Raw genomic sequence first — 14826 nt, 5'->3', positions numbered from 1 at the left:
GCATTAGAAAGAAGAGATATTTCAGTTAGGACATCAATCATCAAGGCCAAGTCAGTGAGAAAATATGTGTTTTCAAGACAGGGAGCCATACTTGAGTATTTTTTATTTGAACAAAAAAAATGATGTAGCACTGGATAAGCATACCACACAGCTAGGGTCAGGGGTGGGATCAGATTGGTGTAACTATCAGTTTGGCGATTTATGTTTTTCATGGTCATGCACGCTTTGTGTGCATGTGCGCCTGATGTGCACTGTGCACGCATGTGAAACGTCATGAGCTATGCTGCCCGGACAGCTGAGCAGCATTGCGCGTGGGTGCGCAGTATTTGAAAAAGCACTATTTTCCTGCTCTTTCAACCGCAGCTGTGCCACGCAAGGTAGCTGAGGCTGAAAAAGTAGGAAATAAAGGACAGGTAAGAGCCCAGGCGGGGGGGGGGTAGGCCAAAACAGGAGCAGAACCGGTTCAGTGTCTGCTGGTCTTCAGATCTACTGGTTTTACAGAGCTGGAAAGAACCAGTAGAATTCCACCCCTGGCTAGGGTTGACCTTAAACTATAGGCAACCCATCTTAGTCCAAAAACTCTACCAATCTTTATAATTTCAATCTCAAGTTGTTCAAAATTTTTGTTAAGTTCAATTAGGTTCTTATTGGATTGATGAAAAACAGAATATATTTTATCAATAAAGATTTGAAAATGATTTACTTGCTTTATTTGTTTAATAGAATCATCTAAAATAAGTTGCAGATGATGGTTTAAACAGTGCCATATTATGATGTTTGGAAAGTCTTTGACTATCCAGGAGTGGGATTCTACCAGTTTGCACCTATTCCCTAGAACCGGTTGTTAACATTCTAAGCAGTTCAGAGAACTGGTTGTTAGAAGAAATTACTGGCCTAATCCTGAAAGGAAGGCAGGAAGGAAATATTCTGGTGTTTCTTACAGAAACTGCCTCTCCATTAATCCTTATTACATTCTTGGCAGAACTAGACTTCCTGTCTCAGTAACATCTCTGGAGGTTTTTTCCATCCTTTGCTGGTACTTTGCTTATGTAGAGTGACCATTCAAAGTTACAATGGCACTGAAAAAAGTGACTTATGTCCATTTTTCACACTTACGACTGGTGCAGCATCCCCACAGTCATTAGAGGCCAGGCGAGAAGCATGCCTCAATGTGAGTGATATTGAGTTGGCCATGCCTAACCAATAACATGACCACCAAGCCACACCCACCAACTAAGCCACGGCCACAGAACCAGTTGTTAAAAAAATTGAATCCCACCCTTGTGGCTATCCTAGTGCTTATCCCAGATTTTTTTCCAAGCATAACACTGAGCAAAATCTGATTAAATGTTTCTCTAGATAGTACTTATTAAACCCAACATTATTCAAAGTTTCCATAACTGAACAACATATTGTCTCTGCATCTTATTTTTCCAATTCTACTACTTCAAGGAAAATTGTTGGTGAGAAAACTGGATCCTCAACTTTTAAGTACAATATAAGAACTGGTTTGGAAGATATCATTGAGGCTTCATCAATGACCAAACAGATTTTGCAAGTTTTTTCAATAATTTTGCTAAATAAATGTTTCCTAATGTCTTTTGCAATGAAATCTCCTATTGCAACTGCAGTTTTACTTGAATGCAATTCTATTCCCAGATTGAAACCATTTTTAATTTGCAGTTCTATAAGATCTTCTCTATATGAAAATGGTCTGCACATTTGTGCCAAACTGTACACTGTAGTAAATACTCGACATGTACTAAACACTTAAAATGGAAATACAATTAACAAACCAAGGGAGTTTGTTATTTTGTGGCAGTAGTGGAACAAAAATCTTTCTGGCCAAGACTACTTACCTGAACTAACAGACCCTAATGGGTGGGTTTCATTTTTTTTTACTACTGGTTCTGTGGGCGTGGCTTGGTGGGCCTAAGCTCTTTAGACTTTGCATCTTAAAAAATGTACTGAAGCTTTTTACAGCCTTATGCAGATTATATAGTACAAAAAAAAGATATAGTAAAAAGATCATCTGAGAAGTTAAATTAAGAATGAAATTCATAGGCACAGTCACAGAGCAATATTTAATTCTTTTTCTGAAATGTATTCCTCAGTTTTAAAAACTGGAATATATGCATAAGATTTGGTATTGGGCTCTGCTTGTACTCAACTCAAGTAGCTATTCAAGAGTATGTAGTATCAAGGTTAGAAAAAATGGTAAAGCAATATATAGATTTAAATTTTAAAACCAGAAATATTTTTGTTGGTACTCACATAAATAAAGGGAATACAATACATATTTAATTTTACATGTGGCTAGAATTATGTTTGCACATCAGTGGAAAAACGAAGAGATCCCTATAGATGAAAATGAAATTTAAAAAATATTATAATGTGGAAAAAAGGATAGATAGAGATAAGAAGTAAAAATTAGGTGAAGAACAATCATTGCTATGTATAAATTAAATACAAAGAGGGTTGATAATTATAAACAAGTTGATATAATTAACAGAATTTTAAATAAGCCAATACAAAATGAAATTTAGTTAAAGTTATTTTGTTACGCTACTGTTATTGTTACATGTTGATACTTCTTTTTATTTTTCCTTTGCTTTTTCCTAAATGATATATGCCCTGGCTGATAATAAAATACTATTTATTCATAAAAAGCAAATACTATAATAATACTATAATACTAAAATAATTTTTAATAATTTAGTATATGTTTTGTTTTTATTAATCATAAAAACAAAACAGATGCTAAAAACATGAATAAATACATAAATGATTTTTTTTTCTTACACTACTGTTATTGTTACATATTGACACTTGTTTTTTCTTTGCTTCTTCCTAATAGGAAAAAGCAAAGGAGAAAAAAAAAGAAGTATCAATATGTAACAATAATAGTAAAATAATTTTTATTTATGTATTTATTTATTTTGTTAGTATGTGTTTTGTTTTTATAATTAATAAAAACAAAACACATACTAAAAAATAAATAAAACTGGGTGGGGGGAGAATGCAGTCAGTGATTGTCGTGCATGTGCGCAATGTCATGCATGCGCCATAAGGACTGACTGGGCAGAGAGTGGGACCAGCCAGGGGCCCAGTTTACTGGTTCTCTGAACTGCTGAGAGTCATAATAACAGGTTCTACAGAACCAGTCTGAACTGGAAGAATCGTACCCCTGGGTAGCTGGGGCCATCTGGATCTCCAGGGAGACTCTTCCACAAGGTAGGGGATGCAAAGAGAAGGGCTGTTTCTGGGTCCAACAGGATGATATGGTTTCATAGAGGGGAGGCCAAGAATCTTGTACTTGTCCTGCTCTGGGCCACATTGGATGCCAACAAATTAATGACTTCCCCACTCCATTTTCTGACAGATTCTTTACATGCATATAAACAAGGATTGTAGAATTTCAAACAAACAAGTTTTATAGATGGAGGATTTTATTAGTTTTACTTGCCTAGATCAGTTCAATTGGTTTCATAGGTTTTATATCTAAAAATGTTATGCTATCCTAATTTTACCTATTTCTAAACATGTACATATTTTCCTGTACTGGTCCCTGACCACCATCATTTTCTGGTTTATTTTATTATTTAGTTCCACCTTTACAAACAAATAATGGCTTTTCTCCAATGAAGAAAAATGTCTACTTTTTCTTCAAAATTGAAATGTCCTAACAGTAGAACCCAAATCAAACTTTGATGTCTATAATGAATAAAAGTGATTTTCAGGGATTTTATTCTGGTTTGGAACATTGTAAGAGAGAAGAATGTCCGAGGAACAAAAATGGCCACTCATCTCTTAACTGAAGACAAACCAGAATCAGCTGTATCCATATTGAGGATTGACATTTCAGATTCATGCCAAAATTCTCTGTCGAGATTGGAATATATCGAGAGATATTCTAAGGGATGTGTCAGGGAAATACTTTAAGAGCTGACCAACTGCCATGATGCAGTAATACTGTAATGTTGTAATGCTGTAATGATGATGCAGTTGTAGGAATGAGATGTTTGGGAGAAATGAAGTTTGAGAGAAAGTTCTCCTGTCTCACTCCTGGGCATATTTTCAGAGTTTCACCCCATTTGAGATTCCTCCCATTGGGCACCTGCTTGTTGACTCAGTCCAAGTTTAGAGAGATAATGTCTCTTCTTGTTGCCATTATCCAAATCATAGTGATTTTTTTATCCTCTTGGTGCTAAGTGTCAAAATACATTTTGGATTGCTTTCTGATGTCACACAAACCTGGCCATAACACGCTTCCATTTTGATACCATATCAACACCTTGTTGGCTAATCTCTTTGCACCAGGGGCATACATGACCCTGGAGAAATAGACAACCTTGAGAGCTTTTATGACAGGCAGGGGATGCAGATATGAAGGCTTGCCTGGACTCTGTTGTGATTAGAAAACTTCTGGAGCTTCTGTCTTGGAAGAGGGCTTTGCCTTCTTCCACCTCTTCCTATCACTGTGTCTTCAGAGCAAGGCTGGAGACTCCATCAGGAGCACAAGTCATGTTGCTGCGTCTGCTGCTTCTGCTGCTTCTGCTGCCCCAGGAAGTTCTGGGAAGTCTCAGAGCCAAATGTCTGCTGACTCTGAAGAGGGACGAGGTACACCCACAGAACTATTACAAGCCAGGAAAGTTTCTCATTGGTGGCATTGTCTCTGCAACGAGGATGGTCCTTCTACCAATAAGCTTCAACAAATCTCCTTTGACTCAAATTTTTCTGTAGGTTAAATTTTGTGCACAGAATTAGAGCCTCTTCATTCCACCTTAAGTTCTAAAGTTTTAGTGGCCTCTTACAATGAATGATCTCTTTGATCTGCTAGTTTCTCTCTCTTTCTGTCTCATTTCATCCTTGGTTCATCCTTTTCAACTGATGAACCTGATTTGAAATTCTCAAATAAATAATTAGTAGAGATTTTCTGTTTTTCTTGACCTTGAAGAAGAAGCTTCTTCTTTTCTTGACATCCTCTTAGCAGAGTTGGAATGTGGATGAGCAAGGATGGTTCTTCTCTTCTACCACTCTGATGCCCAATAAGGTCATCAGAAGGGGCAGAAAAATGAAATTTTTATGTGAAAATTTTTATGTGTCATTGCAGGTGTCTCTATTAGTATGGTCCTTTATTGATTCTATATTTCACCTGGAATAATAGGCCACACTTCCAATTATTAATTATTGGAGAATATAAATAGACAAAGGGATAGAAAGAGATTGAAAGTTAGTTTGAAATCTTAATACAACAGCAAGAAAAAGAACCATGTGAAGAATAAGCTAAAACTTATTTTGAAACTGAATTATGTAGAAATGATGAACATGTAATAATAAAAATGTATAAAGTTTGAAATATTTGAAACAGATATTTAACAGGTTCAATGAATGCACTATTTGAATCTGATATTAAATAAAGATGCAAAGAATTTGGGTAATTGGTATTCGGTTTACATTCCATTATAAGGTAAGAGAAAGTTTTGAAATAAAGCAATGTATTCTTGCTGTAGGACAAATGATCAAAGATATGTAAACATATTTCAACCAATGCAGGAATTGTGAAAAGCATGGCAAAACATTTTATCATGCAGGGTGGACTTGTGAGAAATGTAAGAGTAAAAATTGTGATTAAACTAGAGCTATTATTTTACTGGGATTACTGAGTAAAGAATTAGATAACATTCATAGTGTTTATAAATGGTAACTTTGGCAAGATTGTTGTTTGATCAATAATGGAAGAATTATGGAATTCTCACAGTGGAGGGCTAGATGTGAAAAATGTAGAATTTGCAGAAATGAAAAATTATCTGTTGAAAATAAGGTGGGAAAACAGGTTTTATTCTTTTTCTTTTTTTAATTTCTTGGACCTTTTCTTCCATTCTCTATTTTTGTCATTCCTTTTTTCTTTTAATTAATATTTCATTTGCGTAAACAATTATTTATAAATATAAATTTTAAAAAGAGAATGTTAACAATATTAGACTAACTCAAAAAGAGTATGCATTCAATATCCAAAAATAAAAGAAAAATGGAGAGTATCCCAGAGTTCTATTCAATGGGTGAGATTTTGGGGGGTGGGATTTAAAAATGCCCCCAAACCTCTCAGTTTTAGATGGATTAAAAACACACTATTAAATTTAACAATTAAATAAAATGTTGCTTCCATTGATTTCATCCTGATACATTCATACTTTCAGGAAACCAGCAACAGAGTATTGGAAAATCCTATCCTTCCTTTTTGCAATCCAAGCAATCAACAAGAATCCCAACATTTTGTTCAATGTCACCCTGGGATACAACATCTATGACAATTATTTTAAACCACAAATGACTTCTGAGGCTTTGCTGGACCTGCTTTCGGAGGGGGAGGCCAATGTTCCCAACTATAGCTGTGGAAGGCAGAGAAATACCATGGCTGTTCTTGAAGCGACCGATACTGACATCTCCATCCAGATTTCGACCATGTTGGGAACCAATAAAATCCCACAGGTATGTCTTTGTTGTGGAGACCATTTTTAGACATGCAACTTACAGTCAGACATCCTCTGTTGTAAACGAAGAGAACAGTTCTATTGTGTGAATTGCATGAAGTAAGGATGAAGGTTCTATCAAGTGGTAGAGAAGATTGAAGCAGACAATCCTCTCTCCGGTATACTCGTAATACAGACTGTGCATCTCTGCTGTTTATTTGCAATATCCAAATACTTCGTTGAAGAGATGCAGTGGCTCAGTTGTTAGAAGTGCAGTACTGCAGGCTAATTCTGCTAACTGGTGCTGACTGCAATTTGGCAGTTCCAATCTCACCAGGCTCAAGGTTGACTCAGCCTTCCATCCTTGCAAGGTGGGTAAAATGAGGACCCAGGTTGTTGGGGGCAAGAGGCTGACTCTGTAAACCACTTAGAGAGTGCTATAAAGCATGTGCTAATTGCTTTTGCAATTGCTATTGAAGTGAGAAGATTAGATATAGAATAGAATTCTTTATTGGCCAAGTAGTGATTGGACACACAAGGAATTTTTGTTGGTGCAAAGGCTCTCAGTGTATATAAAAGAAAAGATACATTCGTCAAGAGTCAAGAATCATAAGGCACAACACTTAATAATAGTCATAGGGTACAATAAGCAATCAAATCATACTAGGAAAAAGTCATAACTCATAATGATACAAGTGATGAAGTTACAGCCAAACAGTCCCAATTGGGAGGGGATAGGCAATAAGGAGTGAAGAGAACATTAATAGTAATAGTAGTGCAGACTTTATATATAGTTGGACAGTGTTGAGGGAATTATTTGTTTAGGTGAGTGATGGTGTTTGGGAAAAAAACTATTATATATTATAGATTTTAGATTAACAGAGTTGGAAGGGACCTTGTAGATGATCTAGTCCAACCCCCTACCTAAGCAGGAGACCCTACAACATTTCTGACACATGGCAGTCCAATCTCTTCTTGAAAGCCTCCTGTGATGAAGCTCCACAACTTCCAAAGGCAAGCTGTTCCTTTACTTGATTGTTCTGTCAGAAAGGTTCTTCTTATTTCTAGGTTGAATCTCTCCTTGTTCAGTTTCCATCCATTGTTCCTTGTCTGGCTTTTGGGTGCTTTGGAACATAGCTTCACCTCTTCCTCTCTGTGGAAGCCCCTCCTATCTGCTATCATGTCTCTACTGGTCCTTCTCTTCACTAGACTAGCCATGCCCAGTTCCTATAACCGTTCTTGTTTTAGTCTTCAGGCCTTTAATCTATCTAGCTGCTCTTCTTTGCACTTTTTCCAAAGTTTCAAAATCTTTTTTGTAATGTGATGACCCAAAATGGATGCAGTATTGCAGGTGTGGTCTTACTAAGGCTTTATGAAGCGGTACTAATACTTCATGTGGTTTTGATTCTATGCCTCTCTTTATACAACCAAGGATTGTATTAGCTTTATGGCTGCAGCCGCATACAAGTAATTCATGGTTAAATGATCATCCATTTGGATTTCAAGGACCCTTTCACAGTTACTGTTTTTGAGCCAGGTTTCAGGTAATTTGTTTTTCCTTCCCAGGTGTAAAATGTTACTTTTCTCCACATTAAATTTCATTTTGTTGTATTCAATCTTGTCTTGTTTGGATATGAAAGGGACAATATGCATACAGATAAAAATCTATAGAGACATGGTGGGTCAGTGGTTAGAATGCAGGCTAATTGCCCACAGTCAGGAGTTTGATTCTGACAGGCTCATGGTTAATTCAGCTTTCATCCTTCTGAGGTGGGCAAAACGAGGACCCAGATTGTTGGGGACCATATGCTAACATTGTAAACTGCTCAGAGAGTGCATTGTGGAGTGATATATAAGTCTAAGTGGAATTGCTATTGCTATATAGTTTCTACTGAGCGTGGATCCTTTTATGAGAAGTAAGATTACCATTCTGAGCAAAGGCTCTGTTATGTCCCTGGAACTTGCCAAAGTTCCCAACCAGGTCCGTTCGTGTTGCGGGGGCGTCTGCTGCTCCTCATTGGCTGGCTCCCCTCGACAGCTGGCTATAAAAGCCAGCTGCAGGGTCCGGTCAGTCGCTGTTCGCTGGAAGCCTGCTCCTAGCAGAGCTGACACGATCAGTCCTTTATTCTGTGAATAAAGTCTTGTTGCATTCATGCCCTGGTCTAGCCTCTCATTGCTCAATCCACAACACTGGCGACGAGGGTGGGATGGCTACCAGAGGCATTTCTTCCGCAGCTGAAGTCACTCTATTGCTGAGCCGCAGCCGCGCCGCCGGAGAGCTCGGTCAGCAAAAGAGAAAGTAGAGCATCCGTAGCCGCTCAGTTAGCAAGCTACGGGGGAAAGTGAACGCTGCGAGCCGCAGCCGCTCAGCTCAAAAAGAGCGCAAAATTCAAACGGCTGTCGTTTGAATTTCAAGCCGGAATACAGCGCGGTGCTGTAATTCCCTTAAGTCACTGACGCCCACGCTCTCCAGGAGCGTGAAATTTAAACGCTGCAGCCGTTGCAGCCGGAGCTTCAAACGTTAACCCAGAGAGAGCAGAGTGTTTCTGCAGAGCCTCTCCAGAGCTGAAGTCACTATCTGGCAAACGCTTTAGCAGCAGCTGCCACAATCATTTTGAGCACACAGGGTCGTTTCGCCCAGAGAGAGAGATTTACAGTCGTGTAACCAGCTGAAGTTCTCAACATGAACTCCAACCCAGCTTTCCCACCGTTCAAACCCGATGAGGAGAAGTGGGAGTCATACAAAAATCGATTTAACCACTACATCGACGCCATTGGTCTGGCTGATGCAGGAGAGCACAGGAAGAAGTCGTTCTTCCTCAGTTATTGCGGGGCCTCCGTTTTTGATACCGCCACAGCGCTCGTCGCCCCACGCGAGTTGAAGAATGTCCCCTGGACAGAATTGCTGGAAATCCTCACCAATCATTATTCTCCCAAGCCTTCGCAGATCACGAGACGCTTTGCCTTTAGGATGAGAAAGCAAGCTGAAGGGGAGACCATCAACCAGTACATGGCCGCCTTGAGGACTGCAGCTCTCCACTGTGAGTTCAAAAACTACTTAGACGATATGCTTCTCGACCAGCTCGTCTGTGGGGTCAAGGATCTTCACCTCCAAAGACAACTACTCGCCCGGAAGGATCTCAACCTCTCGCAGGCCATCGAGGAAGCCTTGGCTGCAGAGCTGGCAACGCAGTCAGCCACCGAAATTCAAGGTTCTGGCCCAAAACCTAGCTGCGCCACCATCCACTCAGAAGTGGTGGTCAACGAAGATGACCCCAACGACCAAACAGACGTCCACCGTCTCGCTTACGCCAAGCAACCTCAGGTAGGAACCAGGCAAGATAGCAGCAGCGCACCCAAACACAACATCCTGTGCTTATCCTGTGGCGGACCTCACTCAAGGGCTTCGTGCAGATTCAAGGGTGCCACCTGCAACAATTGCCACAAGAAAGGCCACATCGCCAGAGTATGCCAGGCTGCACACAACTCAGCACAAAAGGTTCCCTCCTTTTCCCATTCTGGCTCCCAAAGGCAAGTACTAAATTGTCACACTTGCTACCATGCTAACCACACCTGTCATTCCATTAGTAAAATTACGCTTTCCATTTTATTAGAAGGTAAACCTTGTCATATGGAGGTTGACACGGGGTCAGCGCTCTCAATCATCTCGTGGAGCACGCTCAAGAAGATCCAGCCCAGGCTAACCAGAAACCAACTCCAGAAGTGCCAGCTCACCTTGAGGGACTACCAAGGGAGGGACATTCCAGTACTCGGCAAAGGCAAGTTCCTGGTTAATTTTAAAGCTTTCAAGGGTCACCTGCCTCTAGTGGTAGTTAACGGCAATCTCCCTAGTCTCCTGGGACTCGATTGGTTCCCCTATCTCGGCCTTGGGGTAACAGGAGTCCATGCTGTCTCAGCTTCTGACACCGACTCCTTATTCACTGACTATTCTGACGTATTCAGCGATGAGTTGGGGTGTTATAACGGTACCCCCATCTCATTTGCAGTTGACCCCCAAGCAGTTCCCATCCGGTTGAAGCCACGCAGGGTGCCATTCGCCATTCGGCCTAAACTGGACGCGGAACTTGACAAATTATTAAAGCAAGGGGTCATTGAACCCACAGACTTTGCCAAATGGGAGACACCAATTGTCACACCCCTTAAAAAGGACGGCAGTCTGAGAATTTGTTCGGATTACAAGACAACAATTAACCGCTTTTTGCAAGTTAGCGCTTACCCAGTTCCGGTCATTCAACATTTATTACACACCTTTGAGCCTGGCAGCATTTTCGCCAAATTGGACATGTCACAGGCGTATCAACAGTTCCCTGTTGATGACCAAACAGCAGAGTTACAAACCATTGTGACTCACAGAGGCACCTTCAGGTGCAAGCGTCTCCAGTTTGGTGTGAGTGTTGCCCCCGGCATCTTCCAATCCCTAATGGAACGAATATTACAGGGCCTCCCTGGTGTAGTACCATACTTCGATGATATATTGGTCTCGGCCAGGGACAGACCCCAACTCTTCCAGAGAGTCAGAGAAGTGCTAGACAGGATCAGACAGCATGGTCTCAGATTAAAAAGGGAGAAATGTGCCATTGCCACTAGACAGGTGGACTTTCTGGGCTATAGAATTGACGCATCAGGTATCCATCCCCTAGAGTCCAAGGTCAAGGCAATCCATGAGGCACCCACGCCTACCACTAAAGCTGAGCTACAAGCCTTTTTAGGATTATTAAACTTCTATGCATCATTCCTACCGCACAAAGCATCGGTAGCGGAGCCTTTGCACAGACGTTTAGATAAAAAAGCACCTTGGCACTGGGGACACAAGGAAGACACCGCTTTTCACGCAGTCAAAACACTGCTCACATCAGACGCAGTCCTTATACAATTTGACCCGCGTCTTCCATTAGTACTAGCAGCCGATGCATCCCCTTTTGGGATTGGAGCCGTTTTAAGCCACAGACTACCCAACGGCTCCGAGGCACCAATTGCCTTCTTTTCCAGGACGCTCTCAGCAACAGAGCGCAATTACAGTCAAATCGATAAGGAGGCTTTAGCAGCCGTCGCAGCGGTAAAGAAATTTCATGAATTCCTTTTTGGCCACAACTTCGAGCTGATCACAGACCACAAGCCGCTCCTAGGTCTGCTAGCCGGGGACAAACAGACCCCACAAGTGTTGTCTCCCAGGATGACGAGATGGACCTTATTCCTGGCGGCGTACTCTTATAAACTCATCCACCGCCCGGGAAAATCTTTAAGCCACACAGATGCCCTCAGCCGCTACCCTCTGCCAGCTCCCGCTGTAGACCCGGCCCCTGTCCATGCCATCTTCGAGGTCACCGAGCTTGACCTTCCAGTCACCACCCACGACATCGCTACCAAATCCAAGTTGGACAGAACAATTGCCCAGGTACTGGACTGGGTGAGGAGGGGGTGGCCGGGCTCTAACCTTGAAACCGAGTTCACGCCTTTTAAGACCCATCAACAGGAACTATCTAGCTTGCAGGGCTGTCTGTTGTGGGGCACCAGAGTCGTCATCCCAGCCTCACTACGCACACCAGTCTTGGAAGCACTGCACGAGGGACACCCGGGCATCGTCCGGATGAAGGCATTAGCACGTAGCTACGTCTGGTGGCCAGGACTGGACGACGACATCGCCAAGTGGGTAAGCTCCTGCCAACCCTTTCAAGAATCCAGACCGTCCCCTCCAGTTACCACCCCCACTAAGTGGGAAAGCGCCAACGCGCCGTGGTCTAGACTTCACATTGACTTAGCCGGTCCCTTGCATGGCAGAACCTTCCTGGTGGTCGTAGACTCATACTCTAAATGGATCGATGTGGCCCAACTGCACACGACCACCACGCTAGCAGTTACCAAGGCTTTGACCCGTCTTTTCGTGACTCACGGTCTACCTGATACTATAGTTTCGGACAATGGCCCCCAATTCGCCTCAACTGAATTCAGCCATTTTGCCTCAAACCTGGGCATTCGTCATATCTTCACGGCCCCTTTTCATCCCGCCAGCAATGGATTGGCAGAGAGAGCCATTAGAACCACTAAGGAAGCGTTAGCCAGATTCAGCAAAGAAGACTGGCATCACAAACTCTCTCGTTTCTTGCTTAGCCAGCACACAACCCCTTGCATGGTCACCAACAAATCCCCAGCTGAACTCTTAATGGGTAGACACCTCAGAACTGTGTTGGATAGGCTCCACCCTCACTATTGTCCGGACACCCCTCTTGGTTCAATGACGGGGGTCAGAGATTTTGTCTTGCAGGAACCTGTCTTCGCAAGGAACTACGCCGGTGACCCGCTGTGGATTCCAGGGGAGATTGTAGCCATCACCAGCCCCAGGTCATACAGAGTCCAGCTGGAAGACGGCCGCATCTGGAGAAGACACCTGGACCAGCTGAGGAAGCACCAGGGTACCTTCGCCAGTGCTGGGTCATGGGCACAAGTCAGCCCCCAGGTGCCACACCACGCTCCCATCGGAGACCAACCCAGTGGTCCTTCGCCACCGTCATCAGAGCCGAGTGAGCAGGCAGCAGACCGAGGCTGCCCGAGGGGTCCACCCGACGGAGCCACGGCATCACCGGCCAGAAGCGCTGCACCGTTTCCAGCTCAGACCTCCGAGCAAGACCACACTCCATCATCAACCCTACCTGTTTCTACTAACTCTGAGACACCTAGTAACTCACCTGAGTTACGGCGCTCTGGGCGCCAGCACAGACCTCCCGCCTATTTAAATGACTATGCATGTTCGCATCTGGGGGGAAGGGGTGTTATGTCCCTGGAACTTGCCAAAGTTCCCAACCAGGTCCGTTCGTGTTGCGGGGCATCTGCTGCTCCTCATTGGCTGGCTCCCCTCGACAGCTGGCTATAAAAGCCAGCTGCAGGGTCCGGTCAGTCGCTGTTCGCTGGAAGCCTGCTCCTAGCAGAGCTGACACGATCAGTCCTTTATTCTGTGAATAAAGTCTTGTTGCATTCATGCCCTGGTCTAGCCTCTCATTGCTCAATCCACAACAGGCTCTTTCCACATTCCATGCATTTGCCCACAGCCATATGAGAGGCAATGTAAACAGAATGACTAGGAGTGGAACAATTCCTCCATTAGGACTGCATATTGTTTTTATAGTCTCTCTCTCTCAAAAAAATTAACTTCTACTTTCCTTTTCAGATCAGTCACGGTTTTGATTCCCAGGTTGTGAGTGATGAAAATCCTTTCTTCTACTCAATGCTCCCTGCTGAAGGAGGCCAGTACCCAGGGATCGTGAAACTGGTCCTCCATTTTAGGTGGATCTTGGTGGGTCTCCTTGCTCCAGACACTGAGAATGGACAAAGGTTCATGAGGACGTTGACTTCCATGCTGGTCAGGAATGGCATTTGCCCAGTTTTATCACAAATCTTTATCCCAGCTTCTCGGAAAGCGAACATAGACTGGCATTTATACCTCAGTTGGAGAAATGTGAATGTCTTTATTTTTGGTGCAGAATTCAGTTCATTCAATGTAGGGGTTTTACTTATGGATTTAGTATTTAAACAAGTTGCTGAGCCTCCTAGAGGTAAAGTCCTGCTCACCACAATCCGCTGGGACTTCACTATTTATATGAAAAAACAATCTTTTCCTGTTGAATACATCCATAGCATATTTTCCTTTCCTATGAAGAAAAATCAAATTGCAAAGGATGTTAGTTATTTGAACCTTTATTCTTTTATGAGGCACTATGCAGAGATCTCCTTCCTGTGTTCCTATACCAACAATGCTTTTGGGGTGAAAGTCTGGAGACGGTGCAAGCAGAGAGAAGATCTGGAAGCTCTCATGGAAGAGGAGATGGATCCAATCCTGACTCGAGACAACTATTTCATTTACAACACAATCTGGGTTTTAGCACGGGCCTTAAATGCAGCTTATTTATCCAGATCCAGGAGCAAATTTAAAACTGATGAAAAAGTGAAAACTCCAAAGGTGAATGCATGGCAGGTATTTATTTTCTATTGCACCGCTCCCCATAACAGCTGAGAATCTATGTTACAATTGTAAAATTCTGACAATGATTATACTGCATTCTGAATATAAAAATTACATTAAATTCTAATTTACCAAAACACGTGCTGTGTATATTAAGCTGTCTAATATTGCTGATGCTCTCACTTCCTGGGCTTTACCCAGAGTGGGTCTCATTCTTTGGATAAGAATCCATTTGATTTTCCTTCCCTGGCTCAAAACTGTCAGTAGACTCATAGATAACAAAGGATTTCATCAAAGTGCAGTATATAGAGAAGCCTCTTTGGACAAAAAGCTAAGAGGGCTAAGGCCAGGTGAGAAGATGAAGGGTTGGACTGGGAA

The 14826-nt window shown here is 42.4% G+C and overlaps 2 protein-coding genes across 5 annotated transcripts in view; both read left to right on the top strand.

The window, feature by feature from the left end:
• LOC113451824 (vomeronasal type-2 receptor 26-like) overlaps positions 1-14826 on the top strand; it is a 500191-nt gene that overhangs the window by 29868 nt on the left and 455497 nt on the right. The gene's annotated exons all lie outside the window — the stretch shown is intronic.
• Positions 4380-14826, top strand: part of LOC113451996 (vomeronasal type-2 receptor 26-like) — a 452458-nt gene continuing 442011 nt past the window's right edge. For all 4 annotated transcript variants that reach the window (XM_087927789.1, XM_087927788.1, XM_087927787.1 and 1 more), the window contains exons 1-3: positions 4380-4739; positions 6201-6492; positions 13657-14445. In XM_087927789.1, coding sequence (XP_087783915.1) covers positions 4387-4739; positions 6201-6492; positions 13657-14445 — 1434 coding nt within the window. In that variant the 5' untranslated portion in view covers positions 4380-4386. The remainder of the gene's footprint in view (positions 4740-6200; positions 6493-13656; positions 14446-14826) is intronic.

The sequence above is a fragment of the Pseudonaja textilis genome, chromosome 2 (genome assembly GCF_049901715.1).
Source record: "Pseudonaja textilis isolate UNSWEBS1 chromosome 2, rPseTex1.2, whole genome shotgun sequence".
NCBI lineage: Eukaryota > Metazoa > Chordata > Lepidosauria > Squamata > Elapidae > Pseudonaja > Pseudonaja textilis.
The sequence above is the reverse complement of the archived record's forward strand: the minus strand, read 5'-3'. Positions and strand labels throughout refer to the sequence as shown.